The following is a 12,571-nucleotide window of genomic DNA, read 5'->3' as shown; positions in this document are numbered from 1 at the left end:
ATAGGTGATGAATAGACAAGTTCCTTTTAACTTGCATGTGAACATCCACTACTTTTTTCAGTGGGTCAGGCCACCTCAGACTTAGCTTGTGCAAGTTTTATAGTGCACAAGGGTGCCACATCAAATGAAACACCAGTCACACTGTAGGAACTGCAGTTTTGTATATTATTATGGTAATTTTAGACATATGGCAAAACATATTTTTCCTTAAAAAAGTAATGTATTAGGACAATTAGATAGAAAGGATCATTTTTTATCTAATTCACACAAAGGTAAAGATGTCACTAGGTAAGGATGTCACTGAATCCAGAACATGCACCACCTTAGTATTATTGACATAAAGAAAATATCAACTAAGTCAAATACCTTCACTAGTTTTCTTTTAAAGAAATCGAAGACTTCTACTCTTTTTCTGAAAAAATTTTTGAATACGGAAACAGCAATAAATAAAGTTTATAGTTTATTAGAGCCTCTTACACTCAAGAGATTGCACAAAAGGGAGCAGGAAGGTAACGAGGTAAATAAAACAAGTGGCAAATACAAATGGCTAAAAGAGAAAAAGGGATGAAGAAAAGATAGAAAAAACTATACTTATGGGGAAAAAAAAGAGAGAAAGAGGACAGGATCAGACTCTGAGAAATATCTGGCACAATTTAGAATATCACCAGCAAAAGTGTAAATACCTCCTTATGTTTTCTCAACTGTAAGTATAAATGGGTGTAAAAATGGGACTATCACCTCTCTGGTGGGTTGTCCCGCCCCAGTTGTAAGGCAACATTTTTCCACTAAATATAACTGAAACCTTAAAATTGGTTAAATATTTCTGAGTCAAAAACAGAAATCATAGCATCTAACCATTTTATGTTTTTACTGCTGTGTTAATAAAACAGGATATTTCAGAGTGCAATTACCTTTTACCAAATAAGATGGGAAGTAATGAGAACCCCTAACCCTCTTGGGAATAAGCTTTTATTGAATATCATATTTGCCAGACTATACTTTCACCCCATTTCTTTTAAATAAACTACAACTCTCTCTCCCACATGCCCAAGGTTAGCTGCTCCAAAATAAAGGCAGTTCTAACAAGAGGTACCTAGGCCTCAGAAAAGTGCCATTAGAGGTAGAGATGAATCTCTACCTTGTGGCTTAAAACTCAATGGAATGGAAGAATGCTTACTGTTATCACCTTCTAGAAAGATAACATTTTCTCTTGAAAAAAATTATTTGAGATTATTCATCCCAGATCCCAGGTTGCCTTATCCACTTTGCATACTTTAATCAATGCTCATCTCCAAGGGAAAAAAGCACAAATATCTACTCTGCTGGATACACAATTCGTGCAAGAAAAATAATACCAAAAGGAAATAATTTATCCTCATATCTTCAAAATAAGAGAGAGAAATAAATCTGACATACCAATAGTTTTCAGTGAATTCACAGAATGAACAGGATCTGTCATGCCAAGGGTCATGCTAAAGAGGAGGCAAGATTGCAAATCCCATGAATCTTTATTGAATTTCAGAACCACATATCCAATTACGATGAATGCCGTAGAGAAGCTAATTAATCCGGTTAACACAACCTGTGAAACGAATTCATAACACAGTATTAGATTTAACACCTAAACATGGTATGACTGCATTTACTCTTGTAAGAATCAGATCTCGTTATATATTTTATACAGTTACTCGGGAAGATAAATGTAAAAGGTATTCTAGTTTACCTGCCTCAAAGAAACCATCCCTTCCAAACAAATGAAATTCTACCTGACTATGAAAAGACCAATTCACCCATCTTTCTTGCTGCTATTCCAGCTTCACAGTTCTCCACATCAAAATGTTCTAAAATGGAACGCAAATTTTTCTTGCTTCTGTGTAAAACATTTCCTGGTGTTTCTGAAGTGATGATCTGCAGGGCTCCAGGCAGAAAAAAAGGTAAAACAGTGGGCAAAAAGCACACGCCAGCTGATTTGGCTCCCTTATTAAGTGCTTTCTGGAAGAAGCCATGGTCAGCAAACTTTTGTATACATTTCATTGCCCAGCGGTTTTCTAACACTACCACATCTGTCAGGGATGCTGGGAAATGTAGCACTATTTTACACTGGGCCCACTACCATTCTATACAAAATACAGTAAGTCACTCTGTTAGTGAGAAAGAAAGGAATAGGCAATCAGCAATGCCTGCCTTAAATACAGCAACAGAATGCAAAACTTTTAAACAAGCAGAAGTAACAAAAAGGATAAAGAAAACTGAATCAATTGATTTTTTAAAATTTATCTTTAATTTACATACAGTAAAATTCACTCTTCTGATGTATAGTTATATGAGTTTTGACAAATGCATACAGTCATGTAAACATGACCACAATGAAAAAACAAAGCAGATCCATCACCCAAAAAAATTTCTTCATGCTGTCCCTTTGTAGTCAATTTCTTCCCTCATTCCCACTCCCTGGCAACCAATGATCTGTTTTCCAAAGCTATAGTTTTGCCTTTGCTAGAAGGAAGGTCTATGAATGGATGAATGGAATTATACAGTATGTACCCTTTCAAGTCTGGTCGAGTCTTAGCATAATGCATTTGAAAGTCTTCCATATTGTGCCTATCAATAGTATTCCATTGTAAGATGTGCCACAATTTCTTTATTCATCACTGGCTGAATAACATTTGAGCTGTTTCCAGACTTTTGTGATTTTTTTTTTTTCTTTTTCTTTTTTGGCTGTGCTGCACAGCTTGCAGGATCTTAGTTTCCCAACCAGGGATCAAATCCACACCCTCTGCAGTGGAAGCGCTGAGCCCTAACCACTGGACTGCCAGGGAATTCCCCAGACTTTTGAGATTATGAATAAAGCTGCCATAAAGATTCACACAGAGGTTTAGTATAAATTAAGTTTTCATTTCTCTTGGATAAATACATAAGAGTGGAATTGCTGGGTCATAAGGCAAGTGTATATTTAACTTTATAAGAAACTCCCAGACTGTTTCCCAAAGTGACTGTACCATTGTGCAATCTCACCAGCAATGTATGAGAGTTCTAGGTTCTCTGCATTCTTACCACCACTTGGTATTAATTAGGTTTGTTATTGCTGCTGCTGCCATTCTAATAGGAATGTCAGTGGTATCTCAGTATGGTTTTAATTTATATTTCCCTAATAACATTTAAGATGTTGAGCATCCAATAACAAAAAAACAAACAACCCAATCCAAATATGGGCAGAAGACCTAAATAGACATTTCTCCAAAGAAGATATACAGACTGCCAATAAACACATGAAAGAATGCTCAACATCATTAATCATTAGAGAAATGCAAATCAAAACTACAATGAAATATCAACTCACACCAGTCAGAATGGCCATCATCAAAAAATCTAGAAACAATAAATGCTGGAGAGGGTGTGGAGAAAAGGGAACACTCTTGCACTGCTGGTGGGAATGTGAATTGGTACAGCCACTATGGAGAACAGTATGGAGGTTCCTTAAAAAACTACAAATAGAACTACCATATGACCCAGCAATCCCACTACTGGGCATATACCCTGAGAAAACCATAATTCAAAAACAGTCATGTACCAAAATGTTCATTGCAGCTCTATTTACAATAGCCAGGAGATGGAAACAACCGAAGTGTCCATCATCGGATGAATGGATAAAGAAGATGTGGCACATATATACAATGGAATATTACTCAGCCATAAAAAGAAACGAAATTGAGCTATTTGTAATGAGGTGGATGGACCTAGAGTCTGTCATACAGAGTGAAGTAAGTCAGAAAGAGAAAGACAAATACTGTATGCTAACACATATATATGGAATTTAAGAAAAAAAATATCAGGAAGAACTTAGGGGTAAGACAGGAATAAAGACACAGACCTACTAGAGCATGGACTTGAGGATATGGGGAGGGGGAAGGGAAAGCTGTGACGAAGTGAGAGAGTGGCATGGACATACTACCAAACGTAAAATAGATAGCTAGTGGGAAGCAGCCGCATAGCACGGGGAGATCAGCTCGGTGCTTTGTGACCACCTAGAGGGGTGGGATAGGGAGGGTGGGAGGGAGGGAGACGCAAAGGGAAGAGATATGGGAACATATGTATGTGTATAACTGATTCACTTTGTTATAAAGCAGAAACTAACACACCATTGTAAAGCAATTATACTCCAATAAAGATGTAAAAAAAAAAAAAAAAAAGATGTTGAGCATCTTTCCAAGACATTTACATATCTTCCTTGGTGTTTCAAATCTGCTAAAATCTTTTTCCCTTCTAAATCTATTTTTAATCACAACAAATATTACCCCCAAAATCCAAAAAAAGCCCATCAGAGATTCTCAACCTGGATAAAATAACAAAGTCCAACTGTATATTATCAAAAAGACATCTAAGCATAAGGACATCAAAATCTTGAAAATAAAAGAATGGAAAATTTTTAGCACGCAAATACTAACCAAAAGGAAGCTAGTATAACTATAATAATACCAGATGAAATTGACTTAAGGCAAAGGCATTATTTGGGACAAAAGGGTAACTAAATAATGAGGAAAAAATTAGGAAAATAACAATACTTCAACAAAAATCAGAGAGTTGATATACAAAACACATTCTCTGATCACAGTGTGACAAGAGAAATGATCATTTAGAAGCCGTATTTGGACATTTAAAAATGACTTTTAAATAATTAACAGGTCAAAGAAAAAAGTATAATAAAATTTAAGTAGGAGGGATAAAAATGAAAACACTAAAATCTAAACATTTGAGGTGAATATAAAAGAGTTGTTACAGGAAAACTTAAAACCTTAAATGTACAAAATGCAAAAATAAAAAAGCTAAAAGTCAATCAACTAATACCTAGCTCAAGATGTTAGAAAAGTACAGAATAAAATCAAAGAAAATAAAACATTTTGAAAAGAAAAATAAAATGATCTGGCAAGCATGATTAAGAAAAGAAAGAGAGAGAGAATGCATAAATAAAACAACCAGAGCAGTGAAAATGTACAAATCTACAGAAAGACAGCTGAGATGAAGTCAGAGGTGGGATTAGGATCCAGGTTCTGCCGTTTATCAGCCTTGTGACCTCTGAACTACACTCTGCTTATATGTGAAATGGAGATAATAACTCAGTGCCTAGTCACAGTGGTCACTCAGCAAATATTCATTCCTTCTCCCTCCCCTCAACTCTCTTTAATTAGTGGTTTTGCAGAATGAAGGGGATAAAACAACTAAAAATGTGAGATTTATGAATTATTAATCTTCTTCATAGAGAGTCAGATTCTCTGTCAACATGAATAAGCAAGAATGGACCATAATTTGTCTTAAAATGTGTTCTTACCTGCCAAAACACATTCTTGAGTATATAGAAGTCCACATCCAAAGCAGCCATAAATATAATTAAAGGTGAAAAATAACAATAAATTGAAAAACTTGGTGTTCTTAGAAGAGGGTAGACAACTTGGTGCATCTAAAGTAACAAAGGCAAACAAGAAATTAGTTTGCTACCATTCTGAAGTATTAGAAATTAAGTTGATGCTCTGTCAATCAATATAAATTTTATAATATTCCAATTTGCAACTAATGAGAGATCATCTACAAGGCCAGTCCTGGGGGTCTTGTGGTAGATTTCTTGATCTAACTAACCATCCACATGAGTTAAATGCATAGTCCTCTACTCACCAGAAACGTGTGTGAGTTTAGGCTACACAAACATTGCTTGTGGTAAGTAATCAGTATTTTCAAAAGTCGTACTTCACCATCGGTGATCCCTGAGGTGATTTTAGGTGGTTCACAGATAGGTATTTTTTATTTGACTGTTAGATAATTATTTTAATTTGCATAAGAGGAAAAAAAGAACTGTGCATGGATACTTGTGATTTCACAGATATTTGCTTAGGATTTTAAAATCTTTCAGTGAGTCAAGTAGAGAAAAATAATACCTAGATAATAGTACAGATCGTGTATATAGGACATAAATCATGAAGGTTATACACAGATGAATGGAAAACACTAACAACAACAATGACTGAAGTGCTATAAATATTCCCTCCTAGAAAGTCTTTGGCCCAATTAATAGTTTAATCTTCATTGCTTAACATCTCTGTGCCTCAGTTTCCTCATCAGTAAAATGGGAACAGAGTACCTACTTCCACTGGGTTGCTGTGAGGATGAATGAATTAACTCAAGAGTTAATAATAAGTTAATAAATTTATTAAAAAGAAAACAAAGAACTTAAAAGGGAGCCTGGCACATAGTTAACACTAAAAAGATGTTAGTTGTGTGGTGTTTCAGAAGAATAACAAGAGGCTTTTACAATCCTAAATAGGTACAAGCATTGTCTCCACTTCTTTTTAAATAAAAGAATGAGTGGAGACAAATTGTTGTTGATCACACAGCTATACATTTGAAATCATGTCAATAAATTAAATTAATGAAGTTTTTCTTGGATCTATGTTTCATATGATGCACGCTTTGCATTTAATCTGGTAGTTAGAAAATAGTAACCTTGCTTCATCATGACAGTAACTGTTGCCTTTTGTAACTAGAGTCTCCGAGGGTGATGAAGACAACAGCAGGAGAGAGTCCAGTGTATGTACAGGGGAAGGAAACAAGAGTAAGGGCCAAAGGCAGGTGACGAAGAACCCAAGAACGCAATCACATTTTACTCACTTCCAAATTACTGCTTTAAGTCTCTCTAATTTGTTTCCTTTCTTGGATGGTTTTCCATTTTCAAAAATTTAACACCAGATAAATTTTTCTCAGTAGCTCGTCACATAAAAGAAATAATAATTCCACTCATTCAGGGATGGGGATGGGAGTTGACCTTGTTTTTGGTCTTTGTTCTTTAATCTATTCTCTAAGTTTTCGTATGTACGTCACCTCAACAAAATTGTAGGCCAGTTGTCCTATCAAAAATCCAACAAGAGAAAGAATCGTCAAGACAATGACTTCAGAATTCTTTAAAAATGCCCTCAGAAGTCCTAAAAAAAAAAAAATACATGTATGTGTTATTTGGACATAAGGTATGGTTTAAAAACAATTTAATATTACCTCTCTCTAGGTATTTGATTTTAAGCTTCCTCTGAATGTCATATCATCATGAATAAACAACTGACAGCTGTTAGAAATGCTGTCTCTTAGTATAAGACACACATAATGAGGCATCACTCATAGGTGAATTTGGAAAATACTGAAGTTCCAACAACCTCCCATTTGCCCACCCAGTGGCACGTTAGGATCACTGTATGGGTATCTTGCCTATGGATCTGATGATGAGAAATTATGAAAAACCAAATTTCATACCTATAAAGTATGCCTTATATTAATCATTACTCCTCCTAAGCTACAGTAACATATATTCTATAGTTTTCTTAAAAGCCAGAAATACTTTTAACTGAGATCTAACCATAGGGAAAACTGCCTTCACCAGCAAGTGTGAAAAGACACTAGCTATCCTATTTATATGTATTTTCTTGCCTTAAAACTCCCTACTCTAAGATTATTCAGCTCATCACCTCCTGAGGCAATATATCGACTATAATCCAATTAATTTATGCCTAAAGGCAAGACTCATTGGCATCTCAGAGTCTGCATTTCCTTCCTTCCAGCCAGAGGTCATGACGAATCAGTAAATATTTTTTGAATACTTCTTATGCATAAGGCTAGCCAAAGAAATGCTTCTCAAACTATTTCTGCCATGCCCTTTACTGCTGGAGCACTTGTCTCTATGTAATCATAAAGGATCCAAAGCTAGCGAAATACATGGTCAACAGCACCTTCTAGTACCAAAAGGGACCAAGGTCACTAATGAGTGTTTTAAAGACCCCAGAGAAAGCAATTTCATTCCCTGAAATGAGTAAAATTGAAGTTCTTCATATGTATTTGCTTCGTTGTTTGTTTCTTTATAGTCTTCCTAGTTCCAGAAAGGATTTTAAAGCAGCTGACATTTTTCCCAAATAAAAAAACTTTTAAGGGGACTAGAAAATTTTCTCTAATCGCTAGCATTGAATTATGGAATAACGCATCTGTGTTTTTTAATACGTTATTTTATCTGCATGAGTATCATTCACCATACCTATTGAATTCTTAACCATTGTTTAAGAGACCTTACAGGTGAAGCTTTTCCTAATTCCCCACTAGGGGGTGGGTGGGTGATGCATCTTCCCTAAAGAAAAATCACATAAAAGCTATACTAGAATGGACAAAATTGATGATGTTAACCAAACAAGTTGTAATCCATATATCTGAGTTCTATTTGCCCCATTTGCCCTCCTCTCATCCCAGATATTTTGGTCACGTTAGGCCTGGCAGGCCATCAGGCAGCCAAGCAGTGTGAGGCTCTCCCTCTCCCTTGTTACCAGAGATTCTGGACCATACCTTTATAGTTATACTAACGACACTGCATTGTAATTATCTGTCTGCCTGTCTCCCCCACGAGAGGTCTCCTTGAGCTTAAGGACTATCTTATTCTCCACACTGCTGTGCTCAGCAAATGTCACTGAATGAAGGAGCACAGTATAGGTGATACTTACAAATAAATGAAACAAGACTAATAGCATTCAGTAACATCTTATAATTTCACTGGCCCCCTTCTTTTGTTATAGTTGTGATTACATTCTGCGCTAAGAAAGGTTCAGAGGGCAGAGGAGAGATGAGGTATAAAAACAACCACCTTGGGGCTTCCCTGGTGGCACAGTGGTTGAGAGTCCACCTGCCGATGCAGGGGACACGGGTTCGTGCCCTGGTCCGGGAGGATCCCACATGCCGCGGAGCGGCTGGGCCCGTGAGCCATGGCCACTGAGCCTGCGCGTCCGGAGCCTGTGCTCCGCAACGGGAGAGGCCACAACAGTGAGAGGCCTGCGTACCGAAAAACAAAAACAAAAAAAAACACAACCACCTACCTCCCAAAACAACAGTGGAACATACAAGAATTGGGAAATGCCCCTTTGTTGGCATGTAGTCAGCTGACCGTCCACAGAGTAAATCAGGCTGGTTACCTTCTTTTTGCACCCAGAAGGACACGTTTGCTTTTGCCATTGCTTTTTCAGTCCCAATTGATGAACCTGGATGAGAGTTACTGTTGACACTTTCACTAGTACAGACTAATCCGTTATGATACACAAAAAAGAAGAAAATGAGACTTGCCAGGACCCAATCCATCCACATTCTTTCTACCTAAGATTATACCATACTCAGATATAAGCACATTTCTTCTTGCCACAAGGTACATGTTAATACTGCCTGTTCCACCTTTGCTCTAAGAACATTAACAGCAGTGTTGGTGTTTCTTCCTCATACTGCTCCGTGTGTATGGGGGAGGGATTGTATTGATTTTTGCACATACCATTTATTGTACGATTTTGCCTTCCCCATTGGACAGTGAGTTTCTTGAGGGTCAGGGCTGACTACTGATTTTCCTTAAGGCTGTGCACACAGTATGTGGCACACAACAGGCTCTCCATAAATATTTGATGAACTGAACTCTTTGAGGGGGAACTCTTTCTCCACGGGTACAAATCATTCTAGAATTTTCTTTTACTACTGCAATCCCTTGTCCCTTTTTTCCTCTCTCAGGCCCCTCCAAATCCAAAACGGCAAATGAGAAACAAGGTAAAAGCTGAGTCACGTCAGTTAAGGTTGGGAATGGGGAAGGATGTGAACTAACCTCAAAACAAAGGAAGAGACAAAAGTTGAGGTTTGCTCATATGGTAGCTTTGAGTGAATTAGAAAAACTCTCCCTTGCTAACAACAGGGCACATGGCTTGGCACATGAATAACAGGCTGGACTTCAGCCCCAATATCCACCCCCATCACAGCTGCCCCTTTGTGTAGGACATAGCTTGCACAAATCTATGTGGGGTCCTGAGAAGAGCTCATTCTCTTTTTCTTTTCCTTGCAGCTAGAGTTAACCTAAAATTCCTGGAGGCTCCTGAAGTATCCCCATTATTTGTGGAGCTCATCTTTGGATATTTATTTTGCATTTGTTTGGTCTGCAAGCCACAGTGATTCTGGTGTGAAGCAGAGGGTGGGCCAGAGATGGGATTCAAAACGTTGTTATCTTCAAATCTGTCCCTCAAGTAGCACTTCACATCCTTGGCACCTTCACAGCCCACTCATCATTACAGCATCACTCTCAAATCAAGTTCTCTAAACTGTCAAGACCAGCAATACCTTCTGCCAAAGCTAAGCAGGTTCAGAGTTGAAATCAAGATGAAGGCACTCGAAAATCATAAAAGATGCTCAGCTCTGTGTCTGTTTGCCACAGACAGTACTGCCAACTGATTTCACATGAAAGCATTTCCATGCCTAATTCCTATTGGTTTCTTGCCAACTTACTTTCATTCTGATTGGTTACACACATTATCCCCACCCCCAATCCAGAAGAAGCTAAGTGATCCCAGTTCCAGGGAAATTTGCATTTCTTAATGCTCAAGCTGTGTCTATATATACAACTGTTTTAACTGATTTTCTCTGCCTGATGTAATGGCTGAAATGGTCATGGACCATGTAGACAGAACCTCCTCCTATACGGTTTTCTAATATATGCTGTTTTTCTTTCTTCAACCCTACCCCTTTTCAACACTGCTTTCTTTGTCTCCCCTCTGACTTTTTCATTCATCCTTTTCTGTTTTCTCTTTTTCCATCTCCCTTTTCTTCTCAGTGGAGTTTCGCCTTTTCCTCCTTAACTCCTATTTGTCATTGGCTTTTGGTCCTTGAAGAAACAATATCACCCATTCTTCAGAGGACAAATGCATCCCAAATTCTGTGATGCCTAACATGATATCTTTACCTCAAATCTAATCATTAAAAACAAATACAGCATAAATTTAAACAAATGAACAAGCTATTAATTTGTAGTTTACTTTCAAGGAAGTTATTTTGTGACAATGAAATTCTAACCTCTCGTCCCTGTGCCTCACTAATCAAATCCTCTTCCCCTGGGCAAGGATAATACCACAGCAGTGAGATTACTAACTCTGTCGTCGATTTTCTCCGTCACTATATCAAGGAAACGTGAACAAACGGAAGTCCCAGTTCCTACTTGAGACGAAGTAGTATCAGTCAACAGCTCTATGTCTCCCTCTGACTGCAGCAGCCACCACTGGCACTCACATGCCATTCCCCTAAAACAGATGCTTGACAGCGTTTTGTTGCTGTCATCTGGTATGGTTCTTTTAAGCCACTGGGTCCACCCCTACCATAAATCCCAAGGACCATGCTGAAAAAAAAATGTCTTATTCTCAGGCTGTCTCCTGAGAGACCCATTCTTTACTCATTCCCATCCTGCCCTTACTGAACTCTTCTGGTTACCAAGTTCACTACTCTTTCTCCCATTTTCATCTTAACCTTATCTACATTGCTTGTCACCTTTATTTCTCTCCTCCACTGCAATGCCTCAGGTCACTTTGAGTCATGTCCTTCCAGTTCTATCTAGTTCCTATCCCACTGCTGTCCTCTCAGGCTCACCTGGGTCACATAGACCCTCCAGGTAAGACTCATACAGTTTCACATTTCCAAAGTCAGATTCTCCATGGCTTTTGGAAAAATACTCATACCTCAAGAAAACTTGAACAAAATTCATAGAGTCGGCTCTAGATTACATATAGTTCTGAGAGCTACAGATAGCACATAACTAAAATACACAGAGATGATCACATTTCTCTACATAACAGTATTTCCCATAGAGCAAAAAAGAAAGCAATAATAAATGTATATTTCACCATTTTTGGTAGAGCCAGTTGAACAGACTTTGGTGGCTTTGAATGTTGAGAGGTGAGAGGCTTTCCAGTGTGTTTCCCCCAAACTCCATCTTTTGACGATAGACTATACTGTCTGACTAAGACAGGCACATGACAGGTTGATTAGTCATAGTTCCCCAACCCCCTAACACTGTGATTGGTTCAGAGCATGGGACTCAGACAAGACCAATCAGATGATGCCTTGATATATATACCATTATTGGGAGAGAGCTGCTCTCTTTCCATTTGAGTTTAGTTGTGGTGATGACTGCCTAGAACAGCTAGAGGCCACCTTCCCAGCTGCACTGAGAAAGCCCACCTCAAGTCTGAGACTGAGAAAAGCCTTTCTGAGTCTGAAAGTTTCCATGACATACCACCTGGATATCTCTGAGGTCTTAAAAAATGACCTCACAATCCTGCCTGAGATTTTACCTTTTCTCAGAAGCCGTTTCTTAGTTTGAGAATTTTCTGCCATCTAGAAAGGCTAGAAATGAGAACTAATTTTATTTTCAAACCTAGCAAGTACTGAATCCTTCATATTTCTTTTAAATGTTATTTGAAAACTGAACTGTTCCTTTTCAGCTCATCTCTCTCCTCTCATATTTTAGTAGGAGAATCCAGGTGGCAGTTGAACACTGGAAAAGTCCTTAGCAGGATCACTGAGCTCATTACTTAGACAAAAGTGTGGCCAAACTTACCACCATCACATAACAAGGGCCCCTTTTCTCCAGCTTCTAATAATATTTTCCTCTCTTTCCTGTAAATTCCCACTAATAGCCTCCTAGACAGCCTTAAAGATTCTGCTAATAATCTAAGGCTCTGCAGGCTTTCACTAACACTCCGCT

At 37.9% G+C, this 12,571-nt stretch overlaps 1 protein-coding gene across 1 annotated transcript in view; it reads right to left on the bottom strand.

Annotated features, from left to right (window-relative positions):
• Positions 1-11,531, bottom strand: part of SLC9C2 (solute carrier family 9 member C2 (putative)) — a 93,799-nt gene extending 82,268 nt beyond the window's left edge. The window contains exons 1-4 of the mRNA XM_089911018.1: positions 8,889-11,531; positions 6,868-6,968; positions 5,327-5,455; positions 1,417-1,582 (exon numbers count right to left, since the gene is read on the bottom strand). Of these exons, the coding sequence (XP_089767144.1) occupies positions 1,417-1,582; positions 5,327-5,455; positions 6,868-6,968; positions 8,889-9,153 (661 nt within the window). The 5' untranslated portion in view covers positions 9,154-11,531. The remainder of the gene's footprint in view (positions 1-1,416; positions 1,583-5,326; positions 5,456-6,867; positions 6,969-8,888) is intronic.
• Positions 11,532-12,571: the final 1,040 nt, after the last annotated feature.

The sequence above is a fragment of the Delphinapterus leucas genome, chromosome 1 (assembly GCF_059928025.1).
Source record: "Delphinapterus leucas isolate spDelLeu-1000000601 "Yukka" chromosome 1, BTC_Dleu_Yukka2, whole genome shotgun sequence".
Taxonomy (NCBI): Eukaryota; Metazoa; Chordata; class Mammalia; order Artiodactyla; family Monodontidae; genus Delphinapterus; species Delphinapterus leucas.
The sequence above is the reverse complement of the archived record's forward strand: the minus strand, read 5'-3'. Positions and strand labels throughout refer to the sequence as shown.